General features: G+C 39.3%; 3 protein-coding genes across 4 annotated transcripts; 2 read left to right on the plus strand and 1 right to left on the minus strand.

The window, feature by feature from the left end:
- The first annotated feature begins 989 nt into the window (after positions 1-989).
- On the plus strand, positions 990-7,567 carry hcls1 (hematopoietic cell-specific Lyn substrate 1). The gene is made up of 17 exons (XM_069671071.1): positions 990-1,091; positions 1,847-1,930; positions 2,023-2,096; positions 2,610-2,733; positions 2,840-2,950; positions 4,101-4,155; positions 4,250-4,360; positions 4,439-4,549; positions 4,627-4,737; positions 4,815-4,925; positions 5,000-5,055; positions 5,937-6,006; positions 6,101-6,249; positions 6,342-6,473; positions 6,835-7,030; positions 7,100-7,168; positions 7,257-7,567. Exons 2-17 carry the CDS (start codon positions 1,847-1,849, stop codon positions 7,391-7,393), a joined length of 1,701 nt encoding a protein of 566 aa, XP_069527172.1. The 5' UTR covers positions 990-1,091; the 3' UTR covers positions 7,394-7,567.
- Positions 7,515-9,576, minus strand: llph (LLP homolog, long-term synaptic facilitation factor). Of its 2 annotated transcripts, none has more exons than XM_069671073.1 (3): positions 9,487-9,576; positions 8,715-8,931; positions 7,515-8,440 (listed from the first exon to the last, which is right to left on the minus strand). In XM_069671073.1, the coding sequence occupies exons 2-3, from the start codon at positions 8,917-8,919 to the stop codon at positions 8,277-8,279; spliced, it is 369 nt and encodes a 122-aa protein (XP_069527174.1). In that variant the 5' UTR covers positions 8,920-8,931; positions 9,487-9,576; the 3' UTR covers positions 7,515-8,276. The 2 variants fall into 2 exon arrangements, with proteins under 2 accessions (XP_069527174.1, XP_069527173.1); XM_069671072.1 differs by having other exon boundaries at positions 7,519-8,440; positions 8,703-8,931.
- A 102-nt stretch (positions 9,577-9,678) lies between these two features.
- On the plus strand, positions 9,679-12,562 carry pex26 (peroxisomal biogenesis factor 26). Its single transcript, XM_069671314.1, has 5 exons — positions 9,679-10,028; positions 10,125-10,265; positions 10,561-10,886; positions 10,982-11,122; positions 11,213-12,562. The coding sequence occupies exons 1-5, from the start codon at positions 9,823-9,825 to the stop codon at positions 11,323-11,325; spliced, it is 927 nt and encodes a 308-aa protein (XP_069527415.1). The 5' UTR covers positions 9,679-9,822; the 3' UTR covers positions 11,326-12,562.
- The last annotated feature ends 447 nt before the right edge of the window (positions 12,563-13,009 follow it).

Below are 13,009 nucleotides of genomic sequence, written 5' to 3' on the forward strand. Positions count from 1 at the left end.
ACGTAATTAACAATAAAATGTTTATTCATATTTCATATTTCTGTCAGCAAACAGTTATGAATGAAAATCATGTCGACCTGGCCATGTACTCAGTTAAGCTTGAAATGTTAAGAGATTTGCTCATTACAACTTCTGAAGGTGAATATGAATGATGTTGTGACATACTCTGACGTTTTGATAGTACACAATTAAATGCTGGTCTGGGAAACACTAGAATCCTTCTCTCTACAGGAAGAACAATGATATAAACAGTTTTTTTTTCTGACACACTTGATCCCACTATCACTCTAAAACTTTGAATAAAAGACTTTATTCTAATTTTCAATGTCTTTAATTTACATTTTTATAGCTTTCCTAAATGGGGGAAGTTTTTTATGTCATGGCAAAAGTGAGTGTGAATTGTGCTAACTATTATGTTTACAGCTTTTATCATTGACTAAATGCCTTCCTAAAATGCAACTCAAAACCAACAACACAATTTGATTTTGGTTTTTAGTCTCGGTAGTCCTTCAGTCACCGCTTATAAATCTGTTAGGTTTTTTCTCTCTGTAGACTTGATTGTAATCTGTGCGAGTCTGCCCCCAAGTGTTGTAATGTCGCTACAACTGGCTAAATCACAGCTGTAACCTGTTCCACCTTTATGTTCTGCTCATACAAAAATAATTGAAGTTAGAAACTGTACACGTTTAAGCTTATAATTGCCAAGTCATGAAACTAAGGTAGCAGCTCCTGTATTCTTTAACTGTCCGTTTACTATTTTCAACACTTTGTCTGGCTTGTCATATTTCCGTATGCACTTGAATGCAACATTTCTTCCACTTTAGAGACTGTATATTTAGACTTTAAATTATTTTTATTCCACCACAATTTCCCGTGCGACTTAGTAGTTTTCCGTAATTTTTAATAAGACATATTTACGCCATTTCTATTTCTTTCTTTTTTTTGGCACAAACGCGCGTTCACGAGCGCTACATGCGCGTTCACTCAGCCATCGTCCATCGAACTGTCACAACTTGTGTGAAGACCTTCAAGAACACTTTGTCGGTGAAATATCCACCTTAAACACGGATATATTTCGTTGACAACTAAAGGTAATGTTACTTTTTTACTTAAAGTTAGCAAATTAACATACCCATGTGTTCTTATTTAATTCCTCTTTAAAGAAACATTAAGGAAGTAAATCTTGTCGGACGAAGTCTAAGCTACTCGTACAGAAAACCGTTAGCAAAATATTAACTAACTGTCGTACTAACATTAGCATCATACTATTAGCAAGACTGACGGTTATAAATATATTATAAAGTGCTTTGAAAATTAATTAAGATGGTTTTAGGTGATATTTACCTTTATTTACAATATTGAAAATGTATATTAATAGTTTGTAACATATTTCTAACACAATTATGATCCTACAAATATCACTTGTTATTGAAATTGTAGTCAAACTTAATACGTGACATTAATTTGACAAAATGGAAAAAATAGATGTTTACCTTCCTCAATAATTGTTGTTTGCAGGTTTTACAAAACATTTCTAATAGTTGTAAATGTGTTATTGTCACTCTGATAAGTATTTTAGTACATTTGTTTTTTATGTATCGTGTATTATTTTCACATTATGCCCTAAAGTGTGTTTCACGATGGGGAAATGAAGCTTCATGCTGCAAATAACTTTACTTCCTTTTTGGTACTTCAGCAAATGGTGGTCAGAGCTTGTGGTTGCACATCAGTATTTTAGTCATAACAATAAACGCACAACAGTTTGAAATATTAGCAGTTGTGAATTCATAATTATATCATTAAACAGATTGTCTTCAGAGTGGCTCATGCTGTTTTTCTTCCCCAGATGTGGAAGTCTGTCGTGGGCCACGATGTGAGCATGAAGGTGGCTGCAGAGGGGGACGACTGGGAGACGGACCCTGACTTTGAGGTAGTCTACACTCTCTGGAGAATTTGTCACTGCGCTGGAAAGGTTGTTTTGTCAGTCAACTTGTCTTTTTAATATTTGTTTTGTTTTTTCAGAATGACGTTTCAGAGCAGGAGCAGAGGTGGGGAGCAAAGACCATCGAGGGCTCGGGCCGCAAAGAGCACATCAGGTAAACATATACAGCTTTTTGTCTGGAAATTCTTCAGAAGATGTAGAGAAAAGCAGGTCAGAGTGGGTGCTGTGTAGCAACAGGAAGAGGAAGTGAGAGCAGAGCAGGAGCTGCTACTCTGCAAGTCTGTCCTAATATGGGTAATATATGATGATGACACTTTGACAGAGAGATTTAAACGGCTCTGGATTCTCACTGCCAACATTGTGATTTGATACAAATAGTTTCATGAAGGAACATTGGATGTAAGAATAGAACTACACAGATTTAGGTACCGCTTTCTTTTAAGTCACACTTTCAGATTTCCAACATTCACAGCTGCGTTCTTTCTAAAAAGATTTCTTAATCCTGGCAACCAAAGTGCAGCTCTTATTAATGACTTATTATAGATCTAAATGTATGTATGGTGCATTCTTCTTATATTCTTATAACTGTGAACATGAATGCTAATAAACTCACTGTACTGGTATCCATTTCAGTGGCTGTATGTTTGATGTCTGTCTGGCCTGTCAGTGTTGCAGAGCTCAGGAACAAAGTGGCTGTGGAGCACGAGCAGGTGAAGCAGAAGGATCACACTCCAAAAGCGTCGTACGGATATGGAGGGAAATTTGGCGTGGAGAAGGACAGAATGGACAAGGTTGACAATTTGTTGTTTTTGTGATAAACACCTTCTTATGTATCCCTAGTTATCTCCAATAAATCATCTGCTGTGGGCTGTTCATAAATGCATCTCTATCCTTCAGGCGGCTTTGGGGCACGACTATGTGGCGCAAGTCGAGCAGCACTCTTCACAGAAAGATGCGGCTAAAGGGTTCGGAGGAAAATTTGGCGTTCAGAAAGACCGTGTTGATAAGGTGAGAACTCTTATTTTGGTAAATCCCTCTCTTCTTAAAGATTTGATTACTTCACTGATACCCCTTTCCCACCAAGATTAGCGTGTTGACGCGGGTTTTTCAGACCCGGGAAGACCCACTAATAAATACCGATTGTCTCTTTTCCCATTGCCAGTGGAGTATACTCCTCTTTTCTGCTGCGTCACCGTCTGACATCACAAACGCGCCGGAGACAGTGTTAGTAAACAATAGACGCACAAAGAACTTATACTCTACTCTTTGGTAAGCAGCATGGAGGCCATGATCGAGCACTGCAGGTTTTGTGTTCTTATCAATGCCGTTTGGAGCCGAGGCGATAATTACCCGGGTCTACTGCTGAGTCATTTGACCCGGGTCTTAATGCCGAGTCATCTTGTGTCTGTTAGTTAAACTTTTTGAATATGAAATACTTGTGGCGATAAAAGGCGATCGTGGGTGCATATGTCCTATATAACCAGACGTCTTCGGTTGGCTCCAGTTGGTTCCTCGCTGACGGTCGCTTTCCTTTTTACACTGTTTGCCTTCATCTGAGGGTCGAATTTGCTTCTTTTTCTTTGGATTTTCACTTGATTTTGAAGTTGTATCTGTAGTCATCGATCTTTTCTTTGCTTGTTCAGACATAGTATTAAATCAGTCAATCAAATTTTATTTGCATAGCGCCAAATCATAACCAGAGTTATCTCGAAACACTTTACAAAAAGAGCAGGTCTAGACCGACTGTTTGTTATATTATCTAGAGAGAGACCCAACATGAATCCACCATGAGAAGCACTTTGGCAAGGAAAAGTTTCCTCTTAACAGGCAGAAACCTCGAGCAGAACCAGACTCATGTTGAACAGCCGCCTGCCCTTTCTGGCAGACCAACCACTGCTGGCTGATGGAAAACGCGTCACTAACTGGGCGCCGCTTGTGATTTTTTTCCGCAAAGGTCGCCACAGACACCCAGTCCATAATAATACCATATACTGCAAATGCAAAGGCTTTCATCAGTGGGCCATAGGCTCAATCACCATTGTGTTACCTCATTCGGAGATAGATAGAGACTTAACAGACATTTATGTACATGAAAATCTTCAAGATTATATCTTTAAGCAGTGTATGAACCTTAAATGTGATCTCCTTGTCTGTGCAGTCGGCCATGGGCTTCGAGTACAAAGGAGAGGTGCAGCAACACACGTCTCAGAAGGGTAAGTCACCTATCAAGCTACAAAAATGACTTCACACTTTTGGAGGCTGATATCCAACAGAACTATCTCTTTTTTATAATCCATATATATTTAGATTACTCAAAGGGATTTGGTGGAAAGTACGGGGTGGAGAAGGAAAAAGTGGACAAGGCTGCTATGGGGTACGACTATAAAGGCCAGACAGAGAAGCACCAGTCACAAAAAGGTAAGTGTTAGTATGGTAATGTCAGTTTGTACAGCCTGTGCGTGACATTTGCTTTATTAAGCGTTGTATTTTCACCAGACTACGCGAAGGGATTTGGAGGAAAGTACGGTGTGGAGAAGGAGAAGGTGGACAAAGCTGCTTTAGGGTACGACTATAAGGGAGAAACAGAGAAGCACCAGTCTCAGAAAGGTGAGTTAAAGTTATAGCATTTGTCACTTCTGACATCTTTTCGCCTGATTTTATGCTGCTATACGATTATTATTCAGATTACTCAAAGGGATTCGGAGGGAAGTACGGTGTTGAGAAGGAGAAGGTGGACAAAGCTGCTTTAGGGTACGACTATAAAGGAGAAACAGAGAAGCACCAGTCTCAGAAAGGTGAGTTAAAGTTGTAGCATTTGTCACTTCTGACATCTTTTCGTCTGATTTTCTGCTGCTATACGATTATTATTCAGATTACTCAAAGGGATTCGGAGGGAAGTACGGTGTTGAGAAGGAGAAGGTGGACAAAGCTGCATTGGGCTACGATTATAAGAGCGAGACGGAGAAACATCAGTCACAAAAAGGTGAAGAAACAACCACGTGTATATTTGAACATGGCATAGTGCATTAGATTGATTAGATTTATCTCTTTTGTTAGATTATTCAGCAGGTTTTGGAGGTCGTTATGGAGTACAAGCAGACCGCATGGATAAGGTCAGTATTAGAGCTGCAACTTTTCTATGTTTTCATTGATCTGGAGGTATTTCTCTGATTCATTGATTAAAGTAAATGTAACCAAATGGTATAAAATCCCTTTTAAATGTTCCCATAGCCTGACTGTTATGTTAATGGGTTGATGCTACATTATTAGTATTAATATCAGTTCTTTTTTGTTTTGTTGTGCCGGTTCTAGCCCCCTCTTTCAACTAACTGTTACACATGAAATCCAAGAAATTAAGGCTTTGTTGTATGACTGATCTTTCCTGCCTTTCTTAACCTTTGACCTTAAAGGAGCAGTACTCCCCTGGAAAAAGTCACTGTCAGTCAAAGCTGGTGTTCTCTGTAATCGATAGAAGCAAAAATATTTGGAATTGTTATACAAACAGCTCGTGGTTTCGCCCGTTCTACATTCCTACAACACCCAGCGTGCATTGCGCCCCTCCCTCTAAAAGGAACGGCCCAGCGAGAGACGCTGGAGTGAAATACTACCGCTTCGCTGCAGGCTACGGCTCAGAGCGGTGCAGAATCTGAAATATTACGAGAATATACCGGTGGATCGTTTTAAAAATCTTCAGGTCTGCAGTCTACATTTCAAACCTGACGATTTTGAACGAGACATGACATCAGAGGCGGGCGTCCTAGATTGAGGAAGTGTAGTTTAGCAAGCTCCCTGTCCTCCGCCAGATTATGCGTTTTACATAGTCTGGTGGAGGTTTTCCAGGGCCCGTTGGACAAGCGGATAGCGTCCTCCAAAGGCACAGAGCTAAATTGAATTTCTTCCTACCATAATGGCATTAGCTCCCCATAATAGCATGATAGTGCTGAGGCTGAGAATCAGCGAACAGGCCCTTTAACCTTTCTGTTTTCTGTTTTAGAGTGCAGCCGGCTTCTCAGACATCGACTCCCCTTCCTCTGCTTATGAAAAGACACAACCGCTTGAGGCCTGTAAGTTTGTATTTTTTTGTCTCCTACTAGAATCAAACTGCTTGCGCCATCTTTCTTATCATTGCGTTTGCATACATTTCTCTGGATTATTCAGCAAGTGCAGGAGCAGGAAAACTGAAGGCACGGTTCGAGAACATGGCCAAGGCTTCAGACGAAGAGAGCAAGAAGAAAGCAGAGGAAGAGAGAGCGAGGAGACAAGCCAGAGAGAGCAGAGAGCGAGAGGCAGCCAAACGCAGACAGGAGGTAACACATACACTGCACTGTTAAACATGTTCAAATGTCAAAATCAAGCGTGGTTCAATTTGTGTCATATAGATTTTTTTCGTTTTCTACAGGAGGAGAGCAGAAGAGAGGAGGAAATTCCTCCACCACCTGTTCCAAATGTGGCTACAGAGTCCACCATGCCAGAACTAGAGACACACGAGTACATGCCAGAGATAGAAGAAATGCCCGAGCCAGAACCACAGGTAAGAGAGGTCCTGTTTTTGACCCCTTGTGTATTACCATTAGGATTGATTCGAAGAGCATCTGTTTTCTTATTACCCGACATTCAACATTATCAAACTAATAAGCCAACAAAACCAAGATTAAAAACCCAAGAGGTGGTTAAAAACACTCTTCAACACTCTCTATTTATTCTTGGATGAAAAATGCACATTAATGATTTATAACTTGTTTCTTCAGTTGTGGCAATATTTATTCAGGTAGAATAAATTGTATTTTCTTAAAGGGATTCAATATTTTTCGCTGAACATCTGGGTCTGAATTTTCTAATATCAATTCCAGGATTTGACTTTGCGAAATTAAGATGTTCTGTGATGTTCCCAGGAGGAACCAGAGTACGAAGGATGTTCCCAGGAGGAACCAGAGTACGAAGAGCCCCCAGATTTGCCTCCACGAGCCGACGACTTCCTGGATGAGGACCAGGATGCTCCGCCGCTCCCTATCAGATCGGCAGATGTGGAGGAGGACGTCGATGGAGGAGAGTATGAGGAACTTGCTGAACCACCTCCTGCGCCGACAGGTTTGTGTCTGTCAAATCTCTAATCCTTTGCGTATGAACTATTATTCGTTTTAATGCTATATTTTACAGTGACAGATGACGACTATGAAGACCTGACGTGTGGCCTGGAGGCTGTAGCACTTTACGACTATGAAGGAGGTGAGACTCTTTTTCAAATCTTTCCTGACGTTTAATAACCATCCCTCAACATTTATGAGGACAAATCCTCTTGTCTCTTTCTCCACAGAGGCTGATGATGAGATCTCCTTCAACCCTGATGACATCATCACCAACATCGAGATGATTGACGAGGGTTGGTGGAAGGGACAGTGTCGTGGACGCATCGGCCTGTTCCCGGCCGCTTATGTTCAGCTGAAGGACTGAACGGCACCTTCAGGGGGTTCCTTGCACTGTATTTATAGCACAAATCACAGCAAACTTTTACCAAAATGACTTGTAATGACATTTACTTTTTATTGTCAAACCCATACGAGCAACAACATCATGTGTCTTCAGAGATCTGGTCGGAGATAATAAAATGTTCTACTGGGAAACTTCTATTTGCTGTCTGTATGCCAAAAACTTTTAGACTATTTATAAGTCTCAGTTACATTATGGCCATTATTGTTTAAAATGTTACCGACATTGATCATATTGTCTTTATTACACATTATTTTTCTCTCTAAATGATTAATTCAAAGCAAAGTGGGCCAAGAAAATTCAAACAAAACTGTTATTTCAATTATTGTTTATTAAGTCAGGTGATTCATCTACCAACACTTAAAATACATCTTCTATAGCAGTGTATTCAGTGATATCAATAAATCAAATAATCAATGCATTTAGAGATTTTGACATCAGAGCGAGAACTGGAAAGAGGGAAGAAAAGTGTGGAATGACTTGCAAAAACAGTCTGACAAAAAGATTGAATTGTAGTAGAGAACACATGACAACCACCTGCTTTTCTTTGATGTACTAAGACACGCTAAAAGCGAGACGTCTGTTGCACAAGTCTTACTTTCTTCAAATTTTTCTTACACAATATGAAGCCGCTGTTCCAAAGAACAAACATGTTCCTGCAGCGAGTTACTTTGCAATATCTACAGCCTCTGTGGCACAACAATGAACCTGGTAATCCACTTAACAGAGTGAGATTAATAGCAGAACTGTCACAGTTATCATGTATAAAAGAATACTTGATGACATGATCCTGTGTTTCTGCGTCTTAAGTCTTTAAGGCAACAAGTTCTTTTGTTTTTCCTCCTGCTCACCAGGAGATCCCCTTCTTCTTCTTGCCCTGTCCACTTTTCTTTGCCACCCGTTTGCCTTTCAGTTTCTTGGCCTGCCGTTGGCTCATCCATGCAGGGTACTGGCCATTTTCATCCAGCAGAGTCTTCTTGTTGCGCTTGCTGTCCATGTCCATCTTGCCATCTGTAACACGAAAGAGAAACATTTACTAAGCAACAAAATAACAATAAATTAACATTTTCAATTGTTAATTTGTACACTTTGCATTGTTTTCCAAAAGCATAAGGAAAATACATTGTTAATACTAGTATTCATACTTTAAATACACTTTTAGCAGCAGCTGAAAATGACATTTTCGTCTAAACAATCCTGGCACTTAAAAGCCTAGACGGTACAAATATAAATGCCATTAAATCCCTGTGAACTTAATCCTTCTCTCACTTACCATCACCCTCACCTTCTGCCATCTCCAAATCAGACTGCTTCTTGATCTTGGCAGCTGGCACCACAGTGGCAATCTCCTGCACATCGGCCATGACAGCTTCTCCTTTCTTATCCAGACTCAAAGCTTGTTTCAGACGAGCCAGCTCCTTTGGGGCATTTTTCTTCCTCTTCTCTGCACGCATCTTCCTCTTCCATTTGCTCCTGAGGCTTTTTGCCATTTCAAGGATGATCTGGAGGAACACAAACACATTAGTCAAACTGACTGGCTTTCACATTAATATCCAATCATTTTTGTCGACAGATAGCAGGACCAAACTATTGCAATCTATATCAGTATATTTTATCTTAATACAACTTTCTTAGAAAACTATTACACACGGCTCAACTTGTAATACAAGTAGTAATTATTATCTGTATTTTTGGGGAAAGATTTAACACAAAATAGGCCTGAAATAGTAGCATTTAGTTATCGTAAGCAAGGGGGCCTGGTGGCTACAAACGAGGTAAGATTTTTTTTAATAGTTAGTTTTCAATATGTCGAGGTAGTTATACTACTAGATCGGATATTACAAATATACAGTAATTACACTTATTAGCTTTATGACCAAGTTATACCTTAGCAAGCTAAGTAAACAGTTGGCTAGCTTGTTAGCTATCAAATTGCTATATATATATATAACACTTCGCTTTAAAGAATACACTTCAAAGCTAGCTGGTATTGTTAGCTTATTAACCATAGAGTGTTAGCATTATTCCGCATATAAAAAAAATAAGCGTTGACTTACAATAAAGTAGTTTAGCTGCTGAAATTTCCTCTGTATATAGTCAGGGACACACTCCGCTCAGTGCACGTGTTTACAGTTGGAAAAAACCGATGACGCGTCTCTGAAGAAGCGGACAGATGATTGGCTGCTTTTGTCAATCTGAAGAGCGTGACATCTGATTGGCTAGCGATTTCAAACCCGGAAGTTAGAAGGATTATGGATGGTAAACAACATAGAAGTGTGCAATTAAGACCTCTAAACAGGTTTATTTGGCGTCCAGCTTAAAATTAACGCCTTTCTCGTTGCGTTGATAATAGTTTGTATTTTGTTTTATCGATCTTAAATAGATACATAGTCATGAGCAGCTGTGCAACCAGCCTGAATTCGGCTCGCAACTTGGACTCAGTCTGTAGCCCTTCGCTAACGCCTCCTTTAACACAGATTACTAACATGTTGGACTCTGCTGCAGAGCAAATGATGGTCCACATTGATTTCCAGGCAGCTTTTCACACATGTGAAAGAGGCCTGGAGTGTCTCGCCAACATGGACCAAGAGGACAGCAGGTGCACGTCTAAATGCACTTTGTTTTATCAGTTTAATGTTCCTCTGCAGCCTGAATGTGTAACTTCACTGTGTGTTTCTGTGGTTTGTCTCATCAGATGTGGAGAGTTAAAGGCTGGCTTCTGCATCTTAGGGATTCAAGCACTGGCTGAGCTGAATCAGTGGCATGGTGTCTTCTCCTGGGTCCTTCAGCAGTATGAACATCAAGAGAAAATACCAGCAAAAATCATGCAGATGTGGTGAGTACACCTGAAACATTTTGTCGAATGAAGTGCCAATAAGTGAAGATTTTCTAACTCTAACTCAAAATGTTCTTTTTCAAATTCTCCTGTTCCAGCATCTTAAAATTAAGTTTGGCCTATTCTATCTGTTTTATAGCATTATAAATTGAATATATTTAGATTTAGGAAAATATATAAAAACAGCAATCAGTTAAAAAATATTATGATGTGCTACTTTCTGATGTTTTATGCACATGAATTACAGATTAAACTCTGTAATAGTTGATCATTATATTATCTTGCTTTTTTGCAGCATTCTTCTTTACTCTAAGGTAGAAGAGCCAGCCGTGATGCAGGAAGCAGCCAGAGTTTGGTTAAGCTGCTTGACCAACAGCAGAGTGACGGGGTTCGGGACAGTGGCGGAGCTGTACCTGCTGCATGTCCTCGTGCCTCTCGGCCACAGAGACGAGGCTCTGGAGCTGATCGACGGTGAAGTTGGAAGCATAGCGTTCACAGAGGACCAGAGGCAGGCAGCGCTGGAAGTCTTAGAGGAAAAAGATCAACAGATTGAAGAACCAATTCTAAATCCCAGAATCAGTTCAGACTCTGAGACTGCTGCAAATTCTGTCTCAACTCAAGGTTTGACATTTAAGTTTGGCCCTTGTGAAATGCACTATAATAAATCATAAAAGTACAAAAAATGTGTGCTTTCTGATCGTGTTTGTCTTCTACAGGACCTGTCATCCATAAACTTGAAGCCATTGTCCGGTTTTTGTACAGAAAACTCTTCGTGACTGCCTCTGGCTCATTCCCTCTCCGGAGAGTCTTTCTGGCTGCTGTTCTTCTCTACATGCTTTTTCTACGGTTGGATCCAGGTTGGCTTAAATTTTCATTGTACCTCAGTTTCATCACATGACTTGTTGCAGTACAATACATTAGTGAAAACAAATGTTCTCTCTCTGCAGCTCTTCCGTCTTCATTCATGTGGATTTCCAAACTTCTCCAACTGCTCAAACAGATGTGGAGAGCCATTTTTGCATCGTACTATCAGGCTCTACCTCAGAGCAAAGGACTGTAAATGACTGAAAATGAATTATTTTTCTCTGTAAGAGAATATGATTTCATCACCTTTTAAACCTGTTTCAAGTCATTTTAACAACTTTTCTTCCTCCAAAAACATTGCCAGGACAATATGCTGTTTTCTGATGAAGCAACCACCAGATTTTTGATGCCTCCTAGATGCTCTACAGACAGAGGTCATGAGTTTTTTTCCCCTCTAACTCACCGCAGGCTCTCACCAACACGTCTGCTAAGTCATAGGTCCAAATTGTTCATCCATAAGCGACTCCTGCTTCAAAATAACTTTTATTAACTGGAAAAGTGCATTGCTGAGATTATATCTCTATAAATAGCAACAGCACATAAACATATGTACAACAAAGTAAAACACATACTAATAATAAAAACTATAAACCCAAAACATGAAATGAATCATTAAGGACAAACAAAACAGATTGGATCTTAGAAATGATGGAAAATTGAGAAAGCAGAAGTCTTAAGTTATTCTACTTAAGTAAAAAGCTATTTAACAGTAGTACTCCAACTGTCAGTGAACTTATTTTTATTCTACTTCAAATGCCTTGTATGTGTAAACCTACTTAGCGATAAACTTGATTCTGATTCTGAATTACAAGGAAAATAAATTTCTTATATGAAGTTTTGATTGTGTGTCTGGCTGGTAAATTTAATTCAGCCTTCAAGATTTAAAATCTACAAATATTATGGCAAAAACAGAACATATTTAATTTTATTGAAACAATTGCCAGACAAAAGCACAGTTAAGCCACTAATTATAAATTGCATCATTGAGATTTCTTTCTACAGTATCACTACAGGTGAGATGACAAACTTGAACTTGTATAAAACTGTTCAAGAGCCTGATCAGTCGTATCAGCTTAAAGTATCAAAAGTAAAAGTACCCATTGTGCAGAAAGAATGTCCCTCAGTGTTTTACTATTATATGTGATGTTTTTGGATCAATGTTAGAGCTGCATTAAAGCTCCTGTGAGGAGTTTTTCACTGGTCATGAAATGGACTGAAATTAATTCTGATTACTCTATATGACCTAAGAAAGCAAACCAGACCATCAGCGAAGCGACAGCACGAAACAAAAAGTGTGAAACAAAGTGAACCTGAAGCTGTTGACGTGACAGAGATGTTTTCTCTGAGGTGAGTACTTACTAGAACAGACTAAATTCTGTAAGATAAATCGTTTGCCTCCTCTTCTCTAAGATAGCCGTAGCCGTTACATGCTGAGTAAACCCTGGAGTGATGTGGTTTCTGCAAGCTTCTCACTGTGAGGGACGTCGTCTACAGTGAGTAGACTACATACAGACTGTCTGATTAGGATGTTTTTAGATATGACCCGTGCTGGGATGTCAATAAGTTTATTTACTTTAGTACTTTTACTTCACTTGAGTACTTCCATTTTTATCCATACTTCTCCACCACTAATATCCTTGCCTGTTGTAATATATTGGGGTTTTTTTTATCAGGATGTTTATATGTTTATAACATTGTCACTCTGAAAGATAAAACTCAACTTTGTTATGGAAATGTTTGCTAAATCTGGTACATTCTCTGTAGCCCTCAGTCAAAATATTGTTACACGTTAATGCTCTAGACAACAAATTTAAAAATACTTAAAGGTCATTAGTCAATTTATATAAAAGTAAAAGAGAATAATTAACAATAAAACTACT

Source organism: Semicossyphus pulcher, unplaced genomic scaffold (genome assembly GCF_022749685.1).
Source record: "Semicossyphus pulcher isolate SPU_LCO1_2020_fin unplaced genomic scaffold, fSemPul1.0.p SCAF_20, whole genome shotgun sequence".
Lineage (NCBI taxonomy): Eukaryota > Metazoa > Chordata > Actinopteri > Labriformes > Labridae > Semicossyphus > Semicossyphus pulcher.

What these genes read in the sequence shown, in the direction of transcription:
- hcls1 (XM_069671071.1), top strand. Translation starts at nt 1,847, where the DNA reads ATGTGGAAGTCTGTCGTGGGCCACGATGTGAGCATGAAGGTGGCTGCA. An exon ending in GAAGCACCAGTCTCAGAAAG is followed by an intron (nt 4,550 to 4,626) that starts GTGAGTTAAAGT and finishes ATTATTATTCAG; the next exon opens with ATTACTCAAAGGGATTCGGA. An exon ending in GAAACATCAGTCACAAAAAG is followed by an intron (nt 4,926 to 4,999) that starts GTGAAGAAACAA and finishes CTCTTTTGTTAG; the next exon opens with ATTATTCAGCAGGTTTTGGA.
- llph (XM_069671072.1), bottom strand. Translation starts at nt 8,919, where the DNA reads ATGGCAAAAAGCCTCAGGAGCAAATGGAAGAGGAAGATGCGTGCAGAG. An exon ending in GGCAGAAGGTGAGGGTGATG is followed by an intron (nt 8,441 to 8,702) that starts GTAAGTGAGAGA and finishes TTCGTGTTACAG; the next exon opens with ATGGCAAGATGGACATGGAC.
- pex26 (XM_069671314.1), top strand. Translation starts at nt 9,823, where the DNA reads ATGAGCAGCTGTGCAACCAGCCTGAATTCGGCTCGCAACTTGGACTCA. An exon ending in ATGGACCAAGAGGACAGCAG is followed by an intron (nt 10,029 to 10,124) that starts GTGCACGTCTAA and finishes TTGTCTCATCAG; the next exon opens with ATGTGGAGAGTTAAAGGCTG. An exon ending in AAATTCTGTCTCAACTCAAG is followed by an intron (nt 10,887 to 10,981) that starts GTTTGACATTTA and finishes TGTCTTCTACAG; the next exon opens with GACCTGTCATCCATAAACTT.